The following is a 21559-nucleotide window of genomic DNA, read 5'->3' as shown; positions in this document are numbered from 1 at the left end:
TTCCTTAAGGTTCATGTTATCTTTTTTACTGAAAAATCCAAATTTTATCGTAATTTTCGATTACTTGACAAAAAAATCAAATTTTTAACGTAAACTATAATTGTGCAAAATTTATATTACTATCAACTTTTGAACCGGTAGATTTACGAAAAAAATCGTAAGAAACCTTTTTTGTAGATCGTTTAATTTTCTACAAAAACACCGATCCGTTGTTGAGTAATGAAATTCCAAAATAGATTAAAAAAAAAAAAAAAAAAAAATTAAAAATAAAAATTCCTGTGTCATTTAAACGGGAAATGGAAAATTGCAAATAATAAATTAAAAATATTAATATTAAGAGCTCAAACTTCTACAGAATTTTTTTTTCGTCATGTTGAACGATATTTTCACGATGACTAATGAAAAACAATAGTTTTTTTTTTTTTTTTTTTTTTTTTTTGCCCACCCTAATGTATATGTACACCATTAAGGTGTTTCGAAACGAAGTAATTTACGATTTTCAATCATATGGCATTCTCTAAAAATTTTATTCAGATTCAAAGAATGCTTACGTGGGAAAATAAGCGTTCCGCACACGTTTTACGTGGTGGAATATCGCGCTGATTTGATTTTTCACTTTCTTATGTTTATCGTTAAAAATCAATTCTCCAAAATTTTTTCTTTTTTTCACAAACCAACAAATTAGCCATTATTCATTACACAATTATTTAATACTGGCTGGGTGTTTTTTCACCCTCAGGGGTTGCATCCCTACTGGTTTTTCCGTAACGAGGTGGTGGGAGTAAACCTTGAGGGTGGTTTTCATCTTTCAAACGACTGAATTAACGTTTGAGAAAAATGGTGTCTAATTTTTCCTTTTCTCTCTTATGTATATAACTACGTAAAAATTCAGTTTGGTACATTGTTTCTCCTGGATACGTTTTAATTCTTCCTTACGTAATAAATATATGGACTTGAAACTTGACAAGCCTGATATTGAAATCGACGAATCAGGGGTCTTTGGGTTCACTCTGCATGCACCAAAACCGCCGGAGAGGCTTACAATTAGCCTAGGATCTGTGTAACTGTCGCACATTGGCAAAGAGAAACCGAGAGAGAGAGAGAGAGAGAGAGAGAGAGAGAGAGGTTTGCGCATATTATAAATAGTTGGTAAGAGCTTTTGCGGTTAGTCGTTACTAGCTGTTGTCGCGGAGAAATAGATGGATACATAGATACATAAAGAGAGAGCGAGAGAGATAGAGAGAGAGAGAGAGAGAGAGTGACCCCCTCGACTGATATACATATTCACACGCTAAATAGAGAGCACTATGTTTTATTTATAGACGCGTATATAAAGGTACAGCCTCTGCATGGGTATAATAATAACTATAATAATAGTAATAATAATGATATTACCTACGCGCTCATATGTGTATATATATATATATATATAACGTCGCGTTGCTGATGGTAAATTGCGATCCGACATATTACTTGACATGCGCGCCGGACCGTTTATTCGCCAATTCTATCTTACATGTTATTATTTTATGTAGGTATAAATACATGCATGCATACATGCACACGCATACGTCGGCATTGTAGAAAAACACACGTATACGTCATCGCGCTATCTTATATCTATTCAACTATGTACCGATTGCTAGGACGTATGACAGAGTTGGTCCAGGTGCCAATGGATCACGTGGCCTTTTATGCTATATTGTAATGCCAAAATCACGGGACAACTATATAACAAAAATTAATCCTTGTCGACTTATTATATCTCGCATCAAAATCTATGCTACAACATATAGAGTTTTAGTTTTTATCAATAACAACGTACGATTTAGAGTCTCTTCTCTTTCGGTTTTTTTTTTTTTTTTTCTCTTTCTCTCTCTTTAATTTCAAGAAGCAATGTAACGATTTTTTTTACTTTTATTTCAACGATCTTCACCCGCGAAATGGCAACAAAAAATTAATAAATAAATAAAAGATAAAAAATCTAAAAACACAACAACAACAACAACGACAACAATAACGACACAAGTAACAACAAGTATTATTTCGGATACGGATAATGAAAATTTCTATAAAAAGATACATGTATAATATAATGCAATGTTAAATAATAATAGATAATAATAAAAAATAATAGTAATTATCGGCTTTTTTTCTCACCCCAATTTATATATGTAGAAAGAGAGAAAAAAAAAAAAACCAACAACAATAATAATAATAACGAAGAATCAAACGATCCCGACGTTCAAACGGGGGTAAAATTTTCATCTTATGACAGAATTTTTCTTCCCCCCTCTCCCTAAACTAATTACTTCATGTTAGTCACATTTTTTTTTATCAGTTTTGAAAATCTAAATCTTCTTTTATTCTGAAACAACCGAGTCGATGTTACAGGTATGAGCGTTGTAACGTTGTAGAAAATTCAATGTATTAGATATATATATATATATATTTTTGTTCACGGGGGGCGTAGACCCCGGGCGTGAGTTGAAATTTATGCGCGTATCATTTAGCACGCCCACGATCTTTCAAGGATGGCTCACTCTTTGAACATATATATCATATATATATATATATATATATATATATATATATATATATATATCCTGCACCTACTTATACCTACGCCGGGTGAAACGCTGGACAACAGACCGGCAACACGAGCAGCACGTGACTATGACTTAAGCTCGACTTATCCGCCACGCGAGCTTCTGGCACTCGAGGTTCTATTTTATATTTGGACTCGGTTTTTTCTTTTTTCAATTTACGATTTTTCCTCCATTTTTCTATTTTTTCACATCTTTTTATTTTAGTTTGTCACACGCTCGACGCGTCATCGATTCAATTACAACGGCTAATTCTATATATATGTATATATGTCAAATTTTCATTTCTTCCAAGTAACTTTAATGAAAGAAATTACAGTTTCATTGGATAAAGTTTCGCAGAAGTTTGTAGAAATCAAAAAACGATATTTTGAGATTTGAAATAAAATAATTTGAAAAAAAAATAAAATAAAAAAAAATTACCCATTTTCTCAAACTTTTATTAAAAAAAAAAAAAAAACAATAATTAATCACAGGTTGGCAGATTTTTTTTTTTTTTTATTTTGTTCTTCCTGATATTACAATGAAATAAATAAATTTCCATTCTATACATGGAGTAATAATAAAAATCTTAATTTATTACTTATAAACGTTACTTTTGTCTTTCTTACGTCGTCAAATAATTCTTGAAGTTTTTTTTTTTTTTTTTTTTCTCATAGCTATCAATGTTATTCTGCAAAATTTAGTCCCTTGCTGTTTGTAACGTACGAAAGGATACGTTTGTCCATAAATTGTCTCTTATTATATACTACGAGTTTGCGGGAAAGAAAATAGCATAAGAGCCTGATGGTTAATGAAAAAAAAAAAAAGAAGAAAGAAAGGAAAAAAAAAGTAAAAAAGTAAGAATAAAATAAGAATAAAAATAAAAACTGTATCGCCCCTGTACACATATTACCGGGTTGCGCAACTTATACTTTGGTATATTTTTAAATTTTGTTGTGCTTGCGCAAACCGCGCGAAAATAAGAGGAGTGAGAAAAGAGGGAGAAAGAGATTGGAGGGCGGGGGACGTACTCGAAAAAGAAAAAAAAAAAAAAAAAAAAAAAAAATTAATTAGAAACCGATGAAGAAGGATTACGACGAAAATGATAACGACGTAATAGAAAAATTATCGATGAAAAGAAGAAAAGAAAAATAAGAGGAAAAAACAGTCAACAGCGACAAAAAAATAATAATAATAATAATAATAATAATAATATTTCTAAAACAAATGAACAAAAAATACGACGCAGTAAAGATTTTTGGAAATTTGCATGCGTTTGTGTGTGGTTCTTTTTTTTTTTTTTTGTCGTTGTTGTTTATTTATAGATCAGTTATCGTTACGAAAGATTTTGAAACAAACGATTGTAGCGGAGAAATTAATTATGGGGGAAAAATAGAAAAGGATATCGGATATTTTATGCATAATAACGAAATAAAAATGGTACGGCGGGGTCAGGTGAAACAGCTGACACAGATTACAGGTATAGTAGCGGAAAATTTGGGGCAGCACGGTTATACGTAGGAATGGTAAATGGTCAGGAGCCAAGGCCTTGACTCGGTTTAGCTTACAGTTCGCGACTCGAGGTGATTTGCCACGGCTGCTGGTTGGTGGTGAGGTTTAATATCTACACCTAAACTCTCCACTATTCGCTGCACGATGATCTAAACTGCTGCGCTGGATCCCTCCTCAACTCTTTCCGCGATACGTAATCCAACTGCAATGATCGAAAATTGACGCGTAGAGGAGGGGAAAAAAATTAAAAAAATTTTAAGAGGCTGCTCCAAATTTTTTAAAATGTCAAAAATCGTCAAGAAATTAAATTAAAAAAATTATATTTTCAGTATTTTGTTTGATTTTTAATTCATGTCGCGGTGTATTGTTATCGATTCTTTCTTACTAAATTAAAGAAAAAAAATTTACGAAATTTTAATATGAATATTAAAAGGTCGCTCGAAAAGATCTAAATAAATGCACTAAAAAATTGAAAAAAAAATTATGAGCGACCTTTAAAAATTCAAATTTTGAACTGAAACTTTCGGAAACTTATTTTTCTTTTGTCTATAAAATTATACCGTAACGAGAAAAAATTTAAAAAAAAAAATCGATTTTTGACGATTTCTGACGTTTTAAAAAGTGCGGAGCGACCTCTTAAAAAATACTCGTTTTTTTTGCGCCACTCTAATATGTATACATGAAATTGTATATTAGAAATGAAAAAATAGATCTCACAGTTTGTGAAACTTCTGAATAGAAATTTTTTTTGTAGTTTTTCAAACTGCCCTTCAATTTTCTCTGCGTATTCTCTTTCCTGAGACATTGTAACATATTACGTAAGATTTATCCCCCCCCCCCTCCCCCCCCCCCCCTTGGGACCCTTACGTAATAAATGAATGGATCCTTACACATCTCGATAATACTCTTGTGCTATCCTAGATCGCGAATTATTGCTAAAAATAGGATATTATAGTATTACGTTAGGGTGGTTCTTAATAGGGTTGTTTTGGAATTTTTATGCTCCCAGGGGCAAAGAACGCTTTCAAATTGATGAAAAAAAATTTCCCTGAGAATTTGAACTCTCGATATCAATTCTAAGATAGTCCACCTTGTGGTCGGAAGTATTTTATGCGGAAATAAGATGGGGGAAAGTTTTTTTGCTCTTTTGAAATTTTATAAGTCGTTGAAGAATATATACCGGAAATCAACGGAGATTACATATTTTTTTTTTTTTGAAGTATTCAACGCTCTGGAAAAAAGTTTCCGATGCATAAGATTCGCGTAGATGAAAACTTTCATAGGTTAACTAACAACGATCAAAGTTTTGTTTATAGAAAATTATTATTCTGTCAAGTATAGCTACGATATGCTATTTAAAATCGCTTAAGCTTCTTAAGTTATTGCAGTTTTTACGATAACGTTAAAATTCGATCTTTGCGTTATATTTTTTTTATATTTCTTGCCTCAACGTTTATTAACGGAAAAAAAAAAAATTGCTCGCTGGATCAGAAGCAATGGATAGAATTTTTCAAGCTCATCTAATTTGCGCATCGTTTTTTTTATCTACTTAGTTGTTTGTTTGTTTGTTTGTTTTTTTTTTTTTTTTTCTTTTCTCTTGCAAACTACTTTTTCTTACTCCAACTCTTTTTCATCTCACGAAGTTGTCGCTCAAAAAATCGCGCTCGAGTACGCGTGTAGGTATGTAACATAAATATTAATGACATGAGAAATTATTTATTTCGGTGTTCACTGATCTGCCTGCGCGCGAGAGCTTGAAATATGTATACCTGATGACGTGTAAAAATGACGCAAGGAATTATATGTATAATAACGTGTTGTAGATCGAAACACCTTGTTGAAATATGTTAATATACAAAAATAGAACGTATTTTTGATATTATGTTTTTCACATTATATGTATGTCTAAATACATACAGCGAAGTGACATGACGTGAAGATTGATCAAAATATATTTTTGCCTTATTTATTACGTATCGACAAATTTTACGGAATCGGTTATATAAGCTAGTTCAATCTCTACGAGGAAATTAACATTAATCGTTAAAAGTGGTTTTTATTTTTTACATTATCGGTATAATGGAATTATGAAGAACGAAAAAATGAAAACAGATAAGAAAAAAACAAAAAAAACCGAGGTTATAGGAGATGAATAATAACAGTACAGAAGCGGACTTCTCGCGTAGCTATTATACAAAATTTGGTATCTGGCCAAAAATGAAGAAGAAAAGAAAATAAAGAAGGTAAAACGAACGAACGAACGAACAAAACGAATTTTTCAACGAATGAGTTTCGGAGTTTTGGAATTATTATAGTGTTTTTTGCACAGGGTCCAAATGTACAAATGCAGAGTGAAGGGGGTGAGGGGGGGGGGGGGGTGATATATTATAATGGCGTTCTCGTAATGATTAAGATCGTTAATAATAATAACTTCGGAGTTCAATTGCGATTATACGTTCCTTCTTATACCAAAACGATGGAAGTTTTATTCGGTGTTAAGAGAATTTGATAAAATAAGAAAAGAAGTAAAGAGGAAGTATTGTGTGGATTTAAGTTAGGAAAAAGTAGTGCGAAAAAATTCTGTTTTGCACAATTTTTCAAATTTTTGATTTATTTGCTTAGAAAGATTTTAGTAAATTCAAACGATTTCATTGGACTTTAACAAGGTATGAGGATAATTTTATACATTAAAAGAAATTTTGGGAAGTTTCAGTTTTTGACTATTTTCTGTCTTTAATATTATAAATAAATAAATAAATACATGATTCGTGATCGAGATCAATTTTACTGTATTTTCTTGTAGCAATAAATTGATGCAACGTCACGTTTTGAATGAAGAGAATGTAGCATTGAAACAAACTAACGAAAAAAGATTTCGTTAGGTTGAGATTTCACGGGATTTCAAGGATCTCATTGATCACGATCCATCATCACGATTTCACTAGGCTTTGGTAGCGATCGGTAGAATCGAAGGGGTCAACCCCTCGTAGCGTCTTCGGTGTTCATCTGCATGCATCATCATCGGTGCAATTTGGGAATTGGGGCTGAACGCTTTTGACGGAAGCTTATCGAAGCCGACGTCACGAGGGAATTGGGGCGGCTGATGCTGCAGAGGAGCGAAGCGGAATCCACGATCTCTGCAGCCTTTGAGAAGGCCTTCCTGCCACTGGCAGTATATACGATACGATATCGATTTCCGCCTCCGATAGCAATGACCAATCTCGAGGGGAGGGGGTGGTGGCGGCGGTGGAAGTATAGAAAAATGAAAAAATCGAGGGGCTAGAATGTGGAATTTTTTTGAAAAAGGATAAACTTGAAGAAAGTTAATACGTACAATTTAAAAATTACGAAAGTCGATGTATGAAAAAGTAAAGATTAGAAAGGTCAGAGCATGGATGCCATGCCAAACTGTAGAATCGTCAGAATTCCTCTTGATAATGTAGAATCGTATACAGATTCTATATTTTGTTTTCCTGTACTGCGACTAAGGGGAGGGTGGGGCAAAGTGGGCTCCTTAAAATTTTCGATATCTCAAAAAATTTGGGGGCAAAGTGGACCCCCTGAAATTTTTTAAATAACAAGGGACAAAATTAACCAACTTGAACTTTGTATTATATAATGAATTATTCGAAAATCATTTACTACTCGAGTAATTGCACAACTCGTAACGAGAAACGTTTCAACTTGTACTTTACTCTCAACTCGTCAAAGTGAAATAATTTTCTGAAAACGAATTTATGATAACTTTTTCTCGAGAAAGCTAGATAATAATTAAACATAATTTTTCGTATGAGAAGTAAACATTTTGTTCTGATTCGAGGCATTATTTTTTTAAGGGGTCCACTTTGCCCCACTCTCCTCTACCATGTTTTCACCTTTCCGCGTTCGAACTTTCAATCAGCAATTCAACTTTTTTTTACTTCAACGCTTTCGAGCAGCTAACGATTATCAACGTATCTGGTTTATGTGTTACGTAAATAACGCGTTTAATATAGCAGAAGAAGAAACTGGCGCTTGTAGGTATATAAAAAATCATTATTTTCTTCTTCACGATATTCATCCAGACAATTTACCTGCACATTAATATTCATATATATATATTCTGGATGAATATCGTGAACCACCGCAAAAATTACCGTCAAATATTCTTCAATTCATGACACACATACACAAGTTTGATGGTCAACAGGTGATGAGCCTCTCGTCACATCCTGGGAACAACTTTTATTCCTAACTCTCTTCACTGCAAGTCTTGTGGGTATTTCTATCTGGTCAATAATAGAATCACTCTTTTGGCAAATTGAAAATTCAGTAAGAGAATTAGAATTAGAATTCGAATTAGAATTCGAATTAGAATTCGAATTAGAATTAGAATTAAACGGAGAACTCTGTAGCATCGGGAAAATGAGTCTTAGCGGGGGGGAGGGGGGGGGGGATCTTGCAGGCTTAATTCTATTTATATTTTCATGCGCTTCGTATTTATAGTGCATAATTTTTCGTGAGACCGTAACGCGTTGGCCAGAAATAATGTGTGTATCCTTCTGCTGCATTTATATACAATATATATATATATATATATATATATATATATATATGTATGTAGATATATTTTATATACCTACTGTGTATATCAGCGTTTCACGAAGAGCTTCCGCGGTGAGTCAAATTCGGATTCGATCCACGTGCACAAAACGAAATCAGATTTTTTTTATTCAACGTCAATTCGGACTTAAAGAAAAAAATTTATATGGGGTATTCCAAAATCATTTCATGTTTTTTTTCTAACATTCTAATCGATAAAAAACGTGAATTGAATTTTTTTCAAATTCTTTTATTACACCGTTTATTTCTTATTAAATATTTGAAGTCGATTGCGAATGCCCATTTTTTTTAAATCTGAAAAAATTCTCAAAAATCCAGCGAATGACAGAAAACACCACCCTTTAAGGAAAACGTGGGCTGAATTTTTTTCTATACATTTTTTGTCACCTAATTCGGAATTTAAAAAATTTTCAAACTCAAAATCAACACAGAATCAAATCGTAAACGTCAAATAAGTGTCAATTCACTTGTAAATGTTCGCTATCGCCAATTCGACGATGCGCTACTCAAGTTAGTAAGGATAATTTTGAGCAATGAGAAAATTTGAGAAATTTCAACAGCAAACTACGAGGCAATTTTTTTTCCACGGAAAAATCCGATCGCCGCGGTTCCTTCGATAGACAAAAATTGCGAATCTTTTTCATTACAAATTGGCGATGGGACGAATACTCGTATTCATATTACATGTACTTTTTTGCACATACCGCATGTACGCGGGACGGATGTGTGCAACGGTGAGGTCGCCACCGAGACAAGTATTGATCTGACGGCGCGCACGCACCTCGCCGGTGAAGTTTAAGCCCCGTTCACACGGCGAGTAACTTACCTACAACTCAAATACTCTCGTGTACTCTCTACGTACTTTGGAATATGCGGAATCGATTAATTGGCCGTGAAAAAATTTCTTATGCACGATCAGAATTTACGAAGATCTGATTGATTATATATATATATATATATATATATATATATATATATATATATATATATATATATATCTATGATCGTATGATGAGAGTCCAAGTTACGGGTTAAGGAATCCGGAAAGAAGAGAAGGGGAGCGAAGTTTAAAAGCAAATTAATAGCTGTCATAATCGACTTAACGATCGACCCATATGGCCGGAAATGAAGCGCGTGTCGCGACGCGTGTAATAAACGTGGGGCTGGTATAAACACCGGTTAATTATGGGAAACATGAAGAAAAAAAAAAAAGAAAATTACACGTGTGCTTGACAGTTTTTCTTTTTTCTTTTTCTTTTTTTTTCTATACAGCCACGCGGTCATTGAATTTTAGCTTACATACTAGACTATGATGATGGATCACAGGAATAAAGGGGGGAGGATTTATGTTAAGTACTATGATTTTATACGAGAGAATTAACAGAGATGATGGAAATCATTGAGAGAAATTCTTGTGTTGCGGTTAGTGAAAATAGTCCTTGATTAAATTAATTTTCATTTTTTTTTTTTTCAGTCTTTAAGGAAATGAAAAAGAAAAGTGAAACGAGTTTACTTTTTGATTATGGTTTTTCGATGAAATATTTACCTGCGGTAACTTTGCTGGGATTTGATTACTGTATTGTTTGTCAACACATTGTTGATCTTGGGACTGATTTGGGATTTATAAGTGCAAAAAAACTGCAGTCAACTAATCAATCAGATTTGATGTTTCAATGAAGAGTTTGTGGCATTCCCGAAGTGACGTTTAACGCCGTTGTCACGACGATGATTACCGTCATTCTACCAGAACTTGTTACACAACTAAATTATGAACAACTGAATTTTTTAAATAGTCTAATGCAATATCTTTGCAAAATTTTTGTCGTTTTTGCATCAGGCTCGCGATCCGGTCGGGATAGACAGTCAGCTGACTGAAGGTTTCAACAGGTAGAACCGATATCGGTGTAGTGGAAGGAGGAGGGGTGAGTTTGATTGGTTGTGCAGGTCGCGTGTCCGCGGTATAACTTTGATGCATTGAAGTGCAGCTGCAGCTCTGCAGAAACCCCGAAGGTATTTCTAGCCGCGAGTCACGTATCCGAGTGCAAATTTACAAGCTGATATATGTATGTATACATTAGGTATATATATATGACTTATTACACACGTACGTATAGACGCGTGCAGTGACGTTCGTACTAATCTACAATAATGCCCGATGTGAAAACCGCGGAGGAATCACATCGGGACTTTGGAAAAAACCGCAGTTTAAACGGTTTTAAGGTTGAAAAAATATATCGCCATGTATTTATGCGAAAGAAATCTGCAAAAATTTATTTGCAATGTATTGCAGACGGTGCCACACCGAAGTCGTTACACTCGCCAATACACGTATATGTAATATGTCTTATAATTGCCAAAGGCTGTGTCAAGATTCGCAAACAATCCGCGAGTCCCCTTGCGAATTATAGAATATCCCCGGGGATAGCTATGTTATAATTCTGCTGCAAGATAAATAACCGGCCGATCCGCTACCGGCCAAACTATGTATTATTATATTTGCAGGTTCCTGTTTTATCCGGAGGATACGGCGAAAGTTATCGACGGATTGACCGACCGAGCGCGCATGCGCGAAACAATCGAACTCTATTGGCCGGCGAGTTCCTACCGTGCTAGTCATATTTACATATGATAGACGGAGGAGCCAACTTACTCGAAACGGGGCAGCAGATGCGGCTGATAGCAAATAAAAAAATTGAACACGACTCGATTGAATCGGTAAAAATTAATAGATTTATCGATTGTTTTTTTTTTTTTTTTTCGTTTTTTTTTTTTCTGTTCTCTTCACGCTGTGCATTGGAAACCAAAATTGCGTGAATATCAGCAGCTAGCATTCATAGTTTCATTGAAAATATTTGTCAATTTTAGGTAAAAATATTCATTCATCTTTCATTTATTATATATCAAATAGGTGCTTAGTGAGGAAGACAATGAAGATAATTGACACTTGAATTATACACAAATCGATATTGTATCGCGTTGTCAAAAACAAAATGCGATTTTGAGGACTGATAATCGACTCAGTCGATTAATCGATTATGAAAAGTAATCGATTTAACTTAGAATTGTATTTTCTTAGATTCTTAGAACTCATTTTTGATTAAAAAAATCACTTCTAGGGTGAATTTCACCCAGTGTGACCGTTATGGGATTCTACCGAGGTAGGACCGACCGACTAGGGTTAATAATTGAAGCCGAGGTGGTTAGCCTGCGTGAAAGGACGGAAAAACTCGCGCATGCGCAATCGGGCACTCAATCTGCTAAGTTCGTCCGTATCTTGTCTGCATACGTAAAGAACGCTGTATAATTTCGTAAACTTGAAGGGCGTCATTCAGTGTAAGACGTCGATCAGGTTGGCTATTCTAATTATTATCTTTAAGATGACACGAAATCGCCTGGATTATAGAACTGGAATAAAAAAAAGAAAAATTAATAACAAATAACCGATAAAAAAGCAAAAAAAAAAAAAAAAAGATTATACAGCTATAAAAGAAAATTGCGAATGTATTACACGTACGAATGACAAAATCACATACCTGCGCAGCCATTTTGGAAAATCGAATCGATGAAAGCAGGTTCATCTAGACTTTACTTGCGGAAAAACATTTGGCAAGGAGTTATTATGATGTATAAGTTTATATTTATTATACCTTGTACAAAGATTGCAGGCGAATAACCTAACTCGATTGATTAATGGATCGCGATCCGGTTTCAATTTTCCCTCGGCGGTAATTTCCGCTGGAAACGAAGACAACGATATATATATATATATATATATATATATATATATATATATATATATATATATATATATATATATATATATATATATATATATATATATATATATATATACATGTATACGTGAATCAGGCGACGAGGAAGACGAAGAAGCCCTGGCGCCGTGACCTGACCTGACCTCGACCCCTGCACGGCGGCAAGTCGATCCGCCGTAGAAGGAACGACGCAGTTTCGTCGCCGTCGGCTTTCATGGCGCCGCGACGTCGACGTCGACGGCGTCGGCAAGCGACGATCCTCCCTGTTTGCCATAGCCCGAAGATTGACATCGTTGTTAATTTCTTTTAGTTCTTTTTTTTTTTTTTTTTTTTTGATTTATATTCATCTAATTGTTCTTTGCTCTTTCCCTGGTCAAAGGAGGAATTTGTACATGTTTCTTTTAAACAATTGAATATCGAAATTTACACGGAAAGAATGAAAGGGCAGGTTTTACTCAAAACTGCGGTAAAAGAGACTTCGCACCGTGTAAGTTAGGCTAGCCTTAATTGGCTGAAAGATCCTTTGAATTAAGGGGCGAATAAATCGAGACAACGGAGAAATGAAAATTATTGCCAAACAGTTACGGAATCGTGGCATGAAGAAATCGTTTGTAATTCTAAATAAAAAAATCGATGATATTTATAATCTTTTGGTAAACTCGAAATTATGGTTTTACACTTCACTGACCTTCTGTGTTGAGGTCTTAAGTGTGATGTCCAGTTCAATGAAGGGGATTTTGATTGATCGATTTCTAATGATTTTTCAGCACTCTTGACGATTTAACAAGTGATTAATTTTATCGCATTGCTCGTTTCCGGAAAGCACTGAAAATCAATGAAAACGGGTGTTGGTAGAATGAATATGATTAAAAAAATTCACACGACAAGGTGTAAGGTATTGCGAAAAAAAAAAAAAAAAAAAAACAAAAAAATCTGGGGAAAATCAATAATATCAAGGAATTGAAATCATTATATTTTGATTTTCAAATGAAGAATCCATCGTCAATTTTCACCTGCATGAAAAAATCAACCCTCGAATGCTTCGTTATTTTTCTACTAATTGGGCAGAAAACGGCGATAACGTTTCGACCAATTATCGCGGTACGTAATTACGAATGTAGTATTTAATGAAAGTAGTTATTATACCTTCGCAGGGCATGCATGGGGTTGCGATAGAATTTCACCCCAAGTATACGTATATGGGGTATTCCAAGTGAAATCGAGGAGTCATTTTTCTCAGGTCATCAGATAATCTTGCATAACTTTTTTTCGCATCGATTCCACTAAAAAAAAAAAAAAGAAAAAAACCATTTTTTTTTTAAAGAATTTTTTCGCTACTCTTTCAGATGACGCGACGATCGTTTTTTTTTTTTTGTAAAGAAGGGATAACAGAAAAAACACCGTTTTTTTTAAATTCTGCAATTCTTTTCCACAGATCCTGGGTCGTAAATAAGTAAGATCTATCATGATTAGAAAGTGGGATGCGGTTGCTTAGTATTTTTTTTTTATCATTTATTTTTTTCAACTTGTGAAAAAAAAATAAAAAAAAATAATAATTCTTAATTTTCATATATATCTTCAACTACAACATTAATGTTGATGCTGGTTTGATGTAAAAAATAATGTTTTCTTATTAATTTTAAATGTTGATCTTTTTTTTTTTTATTCAAAACTAGAAACTAGAATAATAATTTAAAAAAAAAATAATGATATAAAAAATGTGAAGCAGCAGCATCCCACTTTCTAATCACGATAGAATCTTACTTATTTAAGACCCAGAATCTGTGAAAGAAGTCGCGGAGTTTGGCAAATGTGTTTTTTTTCTCTTATCCTGTTTTTACACGAAAACGATCTTCGCGCCACCAGAAGGAGTAGCGAGAAATTTTTTTTTTTTAAATTTGGCACCTTTTGAAGTGAAATCAATGCGAAATAAAAAATTTATGCAAGGATCTGACGACTTGAGGGAAACAACTCCACCTCGATTTCACTTGGAATGCCCCATATACGTGTACATACATATTTCTCGGCACCCTAGATGTACGATGACAATGACGTGTATAATTTTGTTACGTTTATACCCCTGCACGTTATAATCGTACTTATCATATCGCGTCATGTGTTCCGTTGCATAAGAGCAGGAAAATAGCGGGCTTTTAAGCATGAACACACAATCAAGGAAGGAAACAAGCCCGCGTTAAAGTTGTGCTAATTGGTCTCCCGTTTGGGCTCAGTTCTTATCTTCGTTAATCTTTTATTCAATTATAACTAACCGCTTAGTTACCAAGCCGACGTTGTAATATAATTAATCGTTATACGTGTATTGCATACATTGTGTAAAGGAGGTTGGTGCAAAGTGGGCACCTTGAAATTTTTAAATAACAAGGGATAATATTAACTTACTTGAACTTTGTATTAAATATGGATTATTCGGAAATCATTTACTCGAGTAATTGCACAGCTTGTAAACGCGAAACGTTTCAACTTGTGCTTTACTCTCAACTCGTCAAAGTCGAAAGAATATTCTGAACTTAAATTTATGATTACTTTTTCTCGAGAAAGCTAGATAATAATTAAACATAATTTTTCTTATGAAAAGTAAACATTTCGTTCTGATTTTAGGCATTATTTTCTTAAGGGGCCCACTTTGCCTCACCCTCCCCTATACATTTCACGCGAGCAGCTTGATGACTATGAGATATACTTTACAGTATACTCGATTTTCTTTATCGCTTATCAAGGAATAACCATAAAACCACATAATTTTCGTATTACAGTATAATTTTCCGTTTTAATTAACGTCGATTTGTTAATCTCTGCTTTCAGGTGGTCCTTGTCTTCATACTTAGTATAGCATCGCTCATAATATACTTCATCGACGCTTCCAAGTAAGTATCAAATCCGAGATTGTTTAACCCGATTCCTTGCACTTTCGTACTTTTCATTTCCTTATGGATAATTGGAAGGAATTTAAATTGAATCGTGTTTTTTTCTTCTACTCCTTTTTTTTTTTTGTATATCGTCTTTCCTATCCTGTTCTCATCAATAAAAATTTTTAATCAAAGATCTACGTTCACGTATGCATGTTGATTTCCTCGATTAACACCGATCTATCGATTACGATCGACAGCTGGGGGACTAAACCTATGACTGTTTGAATTAACGTCAAGTTTGATTCGAACTGTTGCAGCGAGGAGGTGGAACGGTGCCAGAAGTGGAGTAACAACACTACTCAGCAGATAGACTTAGCTTTCAATATATTTTTTATGGTCTACTTTTTTATACGCGTAAGTATTAACACTCCAACATCAGCTTCACCTTTTGTACGATAATACGATTGTCTCTCTCTCTCTGTATATACATATTTGTATACATATATTAGGGTGGCGCAAAAAAATCGACTATTTTTTTTTTTTTTTCTCTGAGTCTCGTGTGACAAAATGTTAGTTTTTCATGTTTTAAGAGCCCACTCCAAAGGACAGTTCAAAAAAAATTTTTAAGAGGTCCTTAACCTTAAAATTAGTCAATTTAGTATATATATATATATATATACTTAACCTTAAAATTAGTCAATTACATTTGTGACGTTTTTGTTTCGCGTTGTCTTTTTCTTTTCCGTTTTCTGAATTTTCTGATTTTCTTTTTACACATTAAATTATGTTTTTTTCTTTTTGTTTTTTATCCCCAACTTCTTATCTATTAACTGCGAAAGTGCGAATGAAATGAAAAAACAAAATAGAAAAATCACAAGAACTACACGCAGCCATTAATTTTTTTGATTACCTGCCCGTAAAAGTAACGAACTACAGTTGCTGAGCACTTGTTAGTCACATGTGCGCGGTACTTTGAGAGCTTTAAAGTAAACTCCGAGAGGGAGTGGAGACGAGGTGCCTTCGGATCTCGACGAGGCCTCTCTGCGAGGCTTTGGGAGGAGGGTAACGAGCATGCAGACTCTCGAGCAACATGTTTAGCGAAATGCATTCAGTTCCGAAGAAGAGAGAGAGAGAGAGAGAGAGAGAGAGAGAGAGAGAGGAATCAACGTTAACTTGGATAATTAATATTGTGCACGTAGGGGAGGGGGGTGTTATTTTAATTAAGGGGGCAGAGTTGCTACAACTAAGACGTGGATTTTTGTTCTTTGGGGTTTTTTTTTTTATTTTTTGGTTTCTAGTTTTTCATTTTTGTCCCTTTTCTTTTTCTTCAAATTAACCAAGGAACGAATTTTTTAGTTTATCGCCGCCAGTGACAAGCTGTGGTTCATGCTAGAGATGTACTCGTTCGTCGACTACTTTACGATACCACCGTCTTTCGTCTCGATTTACCTCGACCGGACGTGGATAGGACTGAGGTTCCTTCGAGCCCTTCGACTGATGACCGTTCCCGACATCCTACAGTACCTAAACATATTAAAGACGTCGAGCTCCATTCGTCTCGCTCAGCTCGTGTCGATTTTCATCTCCGTATGGTTAACTGCCGCCGGAATCATTCACCTGGTATTTATAACCATGATATACTTGCAGAATATGGATATTTATATATATACACTAGGGTAGTGCATTTTTTAATGTTGTTTTTTTTTTTTTTTTTTTTTTTTTTTTCGAGGTGCCACTGGAAAAATTTGAGCGACAAATATTGGAGAAAAAAAAATTTTCGTAAACCTTGGAGGAGGTGGGAAAATATTTTAAGGTTGCTACCGTGTTAAAAATAAATAAAAAAAATATTACAACAATCGGTATAGTGACCTATAAATATTTTCATACTACCTACAGGTTTTGAGAAAAAACAAAAAAAAATTTCTCAGTATTTGTCACAAATCTTTCGTGTGACAACGTAAGAAAAAGAAAAAACAAAAGTTTAGTAATTAATCAACCTAATACACTCACATAATACAGAACCACCTTACATGTGTATTAAAATCGTTAAAGTTAATTTTTCATAACCGCTCTGTCGTACAACAAATTTTCACATTCAAATTTCCCGCGCGCCGATATTTCATTCGCCAGTGATCTTCTGACGCGCGGCGCGGGTTATTTGAAATTTTTATGCTGTATACGTTATACTGATATTGTGTATTTATCGTATGTTATTAAAGCTTGAAAATTCTGGAGATCCGTTCGAGTTCACGAATCCACAGCAGCTGTCTTATTGGACCTGCGTTTACTTCTTGATCGTTACGATGTCGACGGTTGGATACGGCGACGTTTACTGCCAGACCGTTCTCGGGCGTACATTCCTAGTGTTTTTTCTACTCGTCGGTCTGGTAAGCGAATTCTTTACATTTTATTCTCATATATATATATATATATATTACATATACCTACATAGTGCCGTAATTTCTTCGTGATATTCGTGAAATATATATATATACATATACATTTTTTTTTTATTTTCTTTTCACTTTTCTTTACCTCCTTCGATTCTATAAAAATTTTCTCATTATTATACACACATATAACATAATAGATATGTGTGTGTGTGTTCCCGCATCGAATACGACTAACCATTATTATCTGTGTCGTATACAATATATATATATATATACTTGTTGCAGTAAATAATTTTCGTCTATTATACATAAATTGCTAAATTCTCAATTGTTTCATTCTCGCCTCTTCAGAATTTCCTTGCTCTTTGTATACTTTGCGAGTCACCGCGATTGCTCTGTATCTTCCTCCTCCTCGTCATCGTCATCATCATCATCATTATCATCTTCTTCTTCTTCTCCTTCTTCTTCTTCTTCTTCTTCTTTTTTTTCTTCTTCTTCTTCTTCCATAAGTTTTCACGCTCTTCCTCAAGCCAAGTGTGTCTTAAAGGAAAAAAAGAAAGAAAGAAAAAAAGAAAGAAAGAAAGAAAGAAAGAAAGACAAAAAGTGAAAAGCGGACAGGAAAAATATACATCATTATACACGCGTGTGCGCGATGTTTTGCTAGTTTTATTTTTTCAAGTAAAAAGTGCTCAACAGCCCCATTCTATAGACAATTCTGAAGAAAGGATTGTAACAAATTTTCATTTGATACACAACAATAAAGAAATGGCACGAAAACTACGAAATCGCAATAGTAAATTCATACTTTTCGTACCGTTTCTTTATTTCTGCATCAAATGAATATGCATTGGAATCTTTTCGTTCTGAATTGTGTATAAAAAGGGGCTGTTAAACCCTTCTTGCGATTAAAATCCGTCGACTTTGATATCCGGAGATACGTAAGACGATGTTAAAACCGTCCAGGACACCCTATTAGTGTGATTATAATAATTCGAACATTTTTTATTCACGCTACTTAATTGGGCACACGCGTCTATTTTTTATCCCGTGACTTGCAAATTTTATTACTGCCGTGCTTAATCCAACCCCAATTGTATCTAATTAAACACGAAAATAAATACGGCCATTATCAGGATAAATAGAAAATTTTACTGTCACGTAAGACGATGAAATGAAATCCGTTCATTTTTCAAATTTCAAAACATGTTTTTTTTTCTCTATTTCGCCTTTTCATTCATATTTTTCGATATTTCAATTGCATTGCGGAAAGGCTGAATTTGTCGCCGATGAATACTTGATTTATTCCCATGGGTTTGAACGTCCATGTATGGTGTATTCATCCACGATTTAACGCATCCCATGCAACTTGTATGTAACAACATTATTACCTCGTTTTTTCAATTACACACATTACATAATATCTGTAATTCATGCGTAAGTACATCGAATCGTGCAAATCCTTGTTCGAAATTAAAATATAAAATATTATCATTCATCTCTTGTTGATGATACAAATTAAGCAAAAATGAATTAAAAAAAAAAAAACGGAATTTCTTTACTTTGAGTCGAATAAATTCACCGACACGTGCATTATCTTTCAAACGAAAGCTGATTCTCATCTGTATAATTATTGTAGTTAATTGATGCAACAACAACAAGTTGCACTAATTGATGCAACTTCATTCAACCATTCAATGGGAAATGACAAAATTATTTTCTTGTTGTTGTATCGTTTCTATTTTATCTCGAAATTTTCTTTTTCGTCACGCTACAATTCGATTGAGCAGAAAGCAGAAGAAAGAAAGAAAGAAAGAAAGAAAGACGTACAAAAAAAGCAATAATCAATTAATACTGGATATATATATATATATGATTCTTTCGACACTGGATTATTCACGTATTTAAAATAACAAGCAATAGGTAACAATAACGAACTTCTTGAAAGTTACTACGTAACTATTATATACATATATAGTATACCTTTGCCTATACCTACCTACCTACCTACCTACCTACTCACCTACGCATCTTTGCTTCTATAAAGACTTGCTTCGCGTTATTTCTATTCCACATAAATATATATATATATATATATTTAATAAATTACTTTAATGTATACCTACCAATATACGCGTCAGGTTTTTATACAAAGTATAAAACTACATTTGAAAACCTTATACACCAATGTGAAAAAAAAAAAAAAAAAAAAGTTACTGCAGCTTAAGGAACAGCCTGTTACCTTATTTTTCTGATACCCCGCCTCCCCACCGTTAAGGAAAATGCATTCATATATATTATATATATATACACCTGATTGAAATTATATTGACATTGAAAATTACCTGCATTTCATGCGGCCAATTATAAATACATATACATGTATATTAGGATAGTCGTTAAGGTTCTTTCCAGTTTCAAAGTTTCATACCAAATAAAATCAAGTGATTAATGGTTTTCTTTTTTCTTACTCGAAAATTGTGATTTTTATTTATTTTTTTTTTCCTGTTTTGTAGTTTTCTTAATTTTAAATCGGTTCAGGCACTCTTTCCGATAAACATAAAAGTCTGAAATAATTTACACACTCTTTTTTCGTCATTGTCTATCAATTCCAGGGGTGAGAAGTATACTTTGGAAATTAACGACACCCTAATGTATATGTTGAGGTGGTCGTTAAATGGTTTTTTTGATCGGTTTTTGATCGTAGATCGGTTTTTAAATATAAAAGAAAAAAACGAAACTACTTATTTCAGATTTTTATTTCGAGCCCTGAGTCTCTTGCTGGCCTTTTTTTTTTTTGTACTTAATTCTTGAGCACTAGAAAATAACGACGATTCGAAAATCAACGAAGATTAAAAAAAAAGTATAATACACTAAATTGAAACACCCGCGACTCGTTTTGGAATATTCGATCTACAGGGAGACTAAGTGCTCAGAATAAAAATCTGAATAAATTAGAAAGCAAATTTTTTTTACACTTGGAGCAGATTTATGACCACACAACATGATTTTGAATTTAACGACCACCCTAATCTATATGTTTATTACATACATATATGTATATATTAATATATTATATCTCGCAGTAAAGGCGAAAATATAATACATCTATAATAATTCAATCATCCTTCGCGATCTATGTGAAATATTTTACGTTCCACATTCCACAATATATATATTGGGGTGGCGCAAAAAAACCGAATATTTTTTTTTTTTTTTGTGTTTCGTGTGACAAAATGTTAGTTTTTGATGTTTTAAGAGCCCACTCCAAAAGACAGCTAGAAAAAAAAAAATTTTAAGAGATCGCTCCAAATTTAAAAAAATGTCAAAAACCGACAAAAAATGTAATTAAAAAAATTATATTTTCAGTATTTTGTTTGATTTTTAAATCATGTCGTGGTGTATTGTTATCGATTCTTTCTTACTAAATTGGAGAAAAAAAAATTATGATATTTTAGTATGAATATTAAAAGGTCGCTCGAAAAGATCTGAAGAAATATACCAAAAAATTGAAAAAAAATTATGAGCGACCTTTCAAAATTCAAATTTTGAACTGAAACTTTCGGAAACTTATTTTTCTTTTGTCTATAATATTATACCGTAACGAGAAAAAAAATTTAAACAAAAATAAAATCGATTTTTGACGACTTCTGACGTTTTAAAAAATGTGGAGCAACCTCTTAAAATTTTTTTTGAACTGTCCTTTGAAGTGGGCTCTTAAAACATCAAAAACTAACATTTTGTGGGAGTCCAAAAAAAAAAAAAAATAGTCGGTTTTTTTGCGCCCTCCTAATATATATACGTATAAAATATACATGTATATA

The 21559-nt window shown here is 33.5% G+C and overlaps 1 protein-coding gene across 50 annotated transcripts in view; it reads left to right on the top strand.

Moving 5' to 3' along the window:
- LOC124408252 (calcium-activated potassium channel slowpoke) overlaps window positions 1-21559 on the top strand; it is a 115576-nt gene that overhangs the window by 17271 nt on the left and 76746 nt on the right. For 27 of the 50 annotated variants that reach the window (XM_046885072.1, XM_046885051.1, XM_046885074.1 and 24 more), the window contains exons 2-5: window positions 15299-15360; window positions 15663-15759; window positions 16702-16965; window positions 17565-17732. In XM_046885072.1, the coding sequence (XP_046741028.1) occupies window positions 15299-15360; window positions 15663-15759; window positions 16702-16965; window positions 17565-17732 (591 nt within the window). Of the gene's footprint in view, window positions 1-15298; window positions 15361-15656; window positions 15760-16701; window positions 16966-17564; window positions 17733-21559 lie in introns of all 50 variants that reach the window. The other 23 variants (XM_046885031.1, XM_046885032.1, XM_046885071.1 and 20 more) reach the window with 3 other exon arrangements.

Source organism: Diprion similis, chromosome 7, assembly GCF_021155765.1.
Source record: "Diprion similis isolate iyDipSimi1 chromosome 7, iyDipSimi1.1, whole genome shotgun sequence".
Lineage (NCBI taxonomy): Eukaryota > Metazoa > Arthropoda > Insecta > Hymenoptera > Diprionidae > Diprion > Diprion similis.
Note: the sequence above shows the minus strand (reverse complement) of the source record. Positions and strands in the feature narration are given on the sequence as shown.